The sequence below is a fragment of the Trachymyrmex septentrionalis genome, unplaced genomic scaffold, assembly GCF_001594115.1.
Source record: "Trachymyrmex septentrionalis isolate Tsep2-gDNA-1 unplaced genomic scaffold, Tsep1.0 scaffold24, whole genome shotgun sequence".
Taxonomy (NCBI): domain Eukaryota; kingdom Metazoa; phylum Arthropoda; class Insecta; order Hymenoptera; family Formicidae; genus Trachymyrmex; species Trachymyrmex septentrionalis.
This window is the reverse complement of record NW_017305397.1, coordinates 2,437,494-2,443,542: the sequence shown is the minus strand read 5'-3', so window position 1 is coordinate 2,443,542 and position 6,049 is coordinate 2,437,494. Positions and strand designations below refer to the sequence as shown.

The 6,049-nt window shown below is 30.3% G+C and overlaps 1 protein-coding gene across 3 annotated transcripts in view; it reads left to right on the top strand.

Moving 5' to 3' along the window:
- LOC108748772 (U2 snRNP-associated SURP motif-containing protein) overlaps window positions 1–5,565 on the top strand; it is a 19,262-nt gene extending 13,697 nt beyond the window's left edge. For 2 of the 3 annotated variants that reach the window (XM_018487115.1, XM_018487114.1), the window contains exons 10-21: window positions 220–279; window positions 742–785; window positions 934–1,038; window positions 1,454–1,681; window positions 1,836–2,078; window positions 2,253–2,439; window positions 2,525–2,711; window positions 3,505–3,638; window positions 3,719–3,807; window positions 3,893–4,052; window positions 4,139–4,296; window positions 4,659–5,565. In XM_018487115.1, the coding sequence (XP_018342617.1) occupies window positions 220–279; window positions 742–785; window positions 934–1,038; window positions 1,454–1,681; window positions 1,836–2,078; window positions 2,253–2,439; window positions 2,525–2,711; window positions 3,505–3,638; window positions 3,719–3,807; window positions 3,893–4,052; window positions 4,139–4,296; window positions 4,659–4,941 (1,878 nt within the window). In that variant the 3' untranslated portion in view covers window positions 4,942–5,565. The remainder of the gene's footprint in view (window positions 1–219; window positions 280–741; window positions 786–933; window positions 1,039–1,453; window positions 1,682–1,835; window positions 2,079–2,252; window positions 2,440–2,524; window positions 2,712–3,504; window positions 3,639–3,718; window positions 3,808–3,892; window positions 4,053–4,138; window positions 4,297–4,658) is intronic. The other variant, XM_018487116.1, reaches the window with a different exon arrangement.
- Window positions 5,566–6,049: the final 484 nt, after the last annotated feature.

The window sequence follows — 6,049 nt, the reverse complement described above, 5'->3', positions numbered from 1 at the left end:
TATATATGCATATATGTATATTTAATAAATTGATTTTATATATAGTGATTAAATAAAACATGAAAGAAGATGATCGTGTAAAGAACATAATAGTACACATTCGTTTTTTTTTCTGTGTGATTGATATTTCAAAATGCGTAATTAATGTTAAAATTGTCATAAAAACTTTTATTAATTTAACTTTGGAATGGTGTAACCATTTTTTAAACATAATCTCAGATACCACGTATCCGCAACCTCCAGAGCGCGGACCCGCAGGAAAAGGAAAACTTTGAAAAGGTAAAATTATACCTTTATGAACCATTTAACGTTTAGTAACTTAAATTAGATATTTAATCCTACATATTTAAATCAATTCTTTCATTCATATACACTCGCCTACACATACACACACACACACACACACACACACACACGAGGCGGTCATGTTTTCTTTACAATTAAAATTAGTAGGTTTTTTACGAGGCTTTTACAAGTCAAGTTTTTTACAAGCATTTTATATATTAATCTAAAAATGTTATTAATTAAAAGTAAAAAAACGAAGATTTATTTTTAATTTATAGCGCGTAAAATATGAATAATCCATGTTAATCATGTAAAATAATAATTCAAATTATATTTACAAATTGCGTTATGATAAATTATTGGTAACCGTTTTTGGGATACCTTTGGGTACCTTTTGGCATTTGGATTGGAACGTCCTGCGGTCTATCATTGTTGCACTATGATCTGGACTATAAGGTTTTGCAGAATGCTGTTGTCAAAGTGGTTATACCAACAGAAAGGTATTTGTTGATTTTAATATATAATGACAGATCTTGTAAGTATGTAATTATGAAGAATATTTAGACTTCTGTTGTGAATAAAATAATTTGTGTCAATGGGCATTGACACAAAAAATACATATGCATACTTAATTGAGTTGCGTTATAGGAATTTAGTCATGTTAATACATAGAATGGTGGAATTTGTAATTCGAGAAGGACCAATGTTTGAAGCAATGATTATGAACAGAGAATTGAACAATCCAATGTTCAGGTATATATCTTATGTATAATATGTGTATCTTTATCTATATGCAACTAAACTAACAGAAACATTTTTATCAATACAACAACTCCAATATGTAAAATTATTCAACTAAAATGTATTAGAGGCTGAGAGCTGAAGTTACATATAATTCTAAACAAACATTTAAACTTATATTATGTCATTTTCAATGTTAATAATAACCTTGATATAAATATAGCTAAACGGTAATTATATCTAACTAACTAAACAGTAAATAAAATGTAATAATATTTATAATGTTAAGTAATTTTAAAATTATATAATATCGAAAAGTCATTTACAACTACACAGTGTTCAAATATAGAATTTAGCAACTTACATCCAACGTTGGCTCTCAGTCCCTAATACATTTTAATTGAATAAAGAAACATTTTAATTTTAGATTTCTATTTGAAAATTATTCTCCTGCACATACTTATTATCGCTGGAAACTATACTCCATTCTGCAAGGAGATGTGCAAAAAGAATGGCGCATAGAAGATTTTAGAATGTTTAAAGGTGGAAGTGTATGGAGACCACCACCGATTAATCCTTGGACGCAGGGTATGCCAGATGAATTGATAGAAATGGAAGAAAGGCAAGAACCCAGGAGAGGTAGTCTCTCAAATAGGTAACAACAAAAAATAGTAAAAGATTATTCATCAAGATGAGATGTCCCAAGATATAATTAAGCCACATTATCTTCGTAAAAAAATATACTAAGAGATAACTACATATACTTTGAAAAAATTTATGTTAATTGTTTGAAAAATGTTTTTTCATAGTCAGCGGGATCGCTTAGAAGATTTATTGCGAAACATATCACCTGAAAGAATAAAAGTTGCAGAAGCAATGGTGTTTTGTATAGAACATGCAGAAGCAGCAGAGGAGATTTGTGATTGTATTTCAGAGTCATTATCAATACTGCAAACTCCTGTAAATAAAAAAATTGCAAGATTGTATTTGATATCTGACATATTACATAATTGCGGAGTCAAAGTGACCAATGCCACTATTTATAGGAAGGCGTAAGAGATATATATATGTAAAACGTAGATTTATTTATGTATGATATATACATATATGTATATGTGTGTGTTTATGTATACATGTTTGTCTTTATTTTTTTTATTTAAGAGAAAAAATATACATCAAAATAAAAAATGCATATGATATTAATTTCATATTCATTTATTTTACAGATTTGAAACGCGTCTTTTGGATATTTTTAACGAAGTTCATCAAGCGTATAAACAGTTTGACAGTAGATTAAAGGCAGAAGGATTCAAAGTCCGCGTTATGCGAATGTTCAGAGCATGGGAAGATTGGGCAGTGTATCCAAGAGATTTTCTGGTTAAGTTACAGAATACTTTCCTGGGACTTGTTTTGGTAAATTTTATTTTACAGTAATAATATTTTATGAATGTTTTAGATTTGGTGAGATAATATCTAATATTCTAATTTTTTTTTTTAGATGGACGAACCTGAGCCTGAGAACGATGAAGACATAGATGGTGCACCATTGTCTGATGTTGATGGCGATGGTGCTGAAGATTTGGATGGAGTACCACTTGATGGTGCAGCCTTGTTAAAAGGTGCTATGAAACATGGTCTCACGTCTCAGACAACTTCAAATTACGACGATATTGACGGAGTGCCCAGTAAATATGCATTCCTAAACATATTTATATAATTTTGTATATTAATAAATAATAGTACCAGACTGAAACTTTTACCGAAATTGAAAATAAACGCTCATTATGTGTCAGTTTTGACTGAAACCATATAACGTTTCTTCATAAATATGAATCTTTACTCTACTAAGGGGGGGTCACTAGTTACCGAGCAATTCCTGTTCATGCAAGTTTCTTTGCGTCTTTCGGTAATTATAAATTATACTACATTTTATTATTTTCCAAAATAAAGTGTCAATATTTATTCTAGAAAATTGAAAGTATGTTGTGAATTTTTAGGGATTTTTTGAATTATTCTGAATAGGTGAAAAAAACGGACGGATTCTAGTGCCCTCGTTAGTATGGATGAGGCACCAAATTGTATGTAGTAGGTTAAGGGTTAATTTTAATATGTATAATTATTGTTTCAATAATTAAATTATGATGTTTATGAAGAAGAAGTGTTTATATTCTTTGGTCAAAATTGAACACACAACCGAAATTTCGATTTTTGATTTCGGCCGAAATTTAATTATTGTTTCAATAAATTATATTTATTTAAAAAGAAATGATATATGAGCATGTCTATATATATGGCTTTTTAGGATTCCTATTTTTTTATTTTGGTTTCGGTTTCGGTTGAAATTGACATATAGCCGAGTGTTTCGGTTCAGTTTCGGCAAAAATTTCGGTCGGATTCTAATAAATAACAATGTATTGTACAAACATGCGCGCGCGCGCGTGCATAAAACATACATATATACATGTATATTTGTCGTAGTGGATGAAGATATTGATGGTGTCCCAATGGATGATGACGATAGCGCAAACATACGAAATAAGGATGACGAAAAAAAATCGGCAATGCCAGCTGGATTTGTTCCTTCACGATGGGAAACTGTTGATCCGGATCAGGTTTCAGAATATTTTTTTCTGAGTAAAATTAAATAATTGATATTCTCGTTCATATCTTGTTGACACAATTTTTTCATCAGGTCGAGGCACAGGCAATGACTACCAGTAAATGGGAAGAATTAGGTCAAAATGAAGATTCTAATTCTCAAGATACTAGTATGGATTCCAGGTAAAATATTTATAATAATTACTGATAATGTATGTTTGTTAGTATGTTTACACTAAAATGTATTTGTAAAAATTACTTAACGTAGTGGTAGAGATTATAATGAAGAAAGGCGAAATAGACTACGTGAAATTGAGGTAAAAATCATGCAGTATCAAGATGAATTAGAAAGTGGTAGAAGGACTTTAAAGTCTGGTATGACGATACAGGCACAAGTAGAGCATTATAGGAAGAAACTTATAAGAAAGGTAGGAAATATATAATTTTATTCATTCCGATATATATATAACATTTATATTACATACACATGTATATAATGTATACATTTCTATAGAGTGAAAGGGAAATGAAGGACGTAAAAAGTGAAGAACGAGATGATGAAAAAAGAAGAGAGAAGAAACGAAGCCGAAGTACGACACCGGAATCTCCTAGTCACAGTTACAGAGATCGAAGGCGGTCGTCAAGCCCATCGGCAAAAGTTACAAGATATAGGTAAAAACTTAGAGTGATATTTATAATCTGTTCTTATTTTAAGACCGTGTTAAATAATATCTTAAGATACTAATACAGCCTTCTAATCGGTCTATGATGTCTTAAGACCGTACTTAAAACAATCTCAAATATAAGAATCGACTATGAATACCGACCTATCTTATACATTATTTATTGTGCAATATTTGGTATTTAAACGACACTTCAAATCAATATTATTCAATCTAGAGTTCTGTGATGCAATTTTTAATTGATATTCTTATATAGTCTATATGTAACTTGAAAGCAACTGTTTAATTTTTCATGCATTATGTGTGAAATAATTACGCGTTGTCATTTATTTGTACTCGTAATATTTTTAGATCACGCAGTAGATCGCCGCGCTGCAAACGCAGATCAAGATCTCCGTATAAAAAACGCGTACCAGTTACCCCGTCCCCTCCTCGTATTCGACGTACGCCATCGCCTTCCTTTTCTTCAGGCAGAGGATCACGCAGATCGCCCGCTAATGAGCGGTGTGATAGGAAAAGACGTAGATCACCATCTTTGTCACCCCCACCGCCTCCACGTACTTCCTCTAAACATAGAGCTTGTAGTCCGCCTTCCCCTTCGCCACGTAAACACAGACATAAGCATAAATATTGAACCATAATACGCCGTTGCACGAATTATCTTTTCCGCAGGATGCTATTTTTTAGACATTTTTTAGATCTCACATATATTATTTTATGATATGCCACATTCGTAGGTATAAGTTAATGTGAGACTGAAAATGTGAAGATTAAGATTTCGACGATTCGAATTCTTCTCGATATGACTAGTTCGCCTATATTTTCACAAAATATAAATTAAATTTCTTATTGCTTTATTATCTCTAAGGACTGGTTATTCCACCACCTTTTAGTAAATTTTACCTATTGGGTAAGTAGCAAGATTACCCAATCACATGCGTGGATTACCAGATTTACCTCACAGGTAAAATTTGCCAAAAGATGGAACAATCGGCCCTAAGTAAAATTATTTTTTCTATAAAATATATTTTGTGCTGGATAACAGAAAATAATTAAACAGTCATAACAGCATTACATGGAATTATAAGACAGCATGATATAATGTAAGCAATATTTTATTGATTACCGAAACTCACGCGCATCGCATGTGATGGGAACGTAGGTTTATCATTTTTTAAATATACACTTTGAAGACGAACAGAGATTGTATATATTAATTACAGAATAAAGGTAGAAAATGGTCTTCTTTAAGTTTATGCAAAAAATATGACTTCTTTATCTAATAGAAATGAGAATATTTCGAAATTGAATAAAATAATCTTATATGTATTTAAAAAAATTGTTTTCTTGCATCGTGAACGTTTCGAATAAATCATTTTATATAAAACAATATTTATCGTATCATTTGTTACATTTATGTCCTTTAACTTTTTTACAAGATAGAAATATATTAATTATATATACTTTGCACTTTATTATATATCGCCACAATTTACTTAATTATCATATTTAATTTTTAATTAATTTTGTAATATTGTATAAAGCATACCTGTATCCTTCAATCAATTCAATTTGTACGTATGCTAAATCAGTCATCTTTGTATATAAAAGTTTAATATCTTTGATAAAAGTTATACGTATATATTAATTGAGCTTTAATAAAGTTAAGACATTTCAAATCCTAACATCTTTTATGAATAACAAACAAAAATGAAAACAATTAAGTTAAAGATAAATTAAAG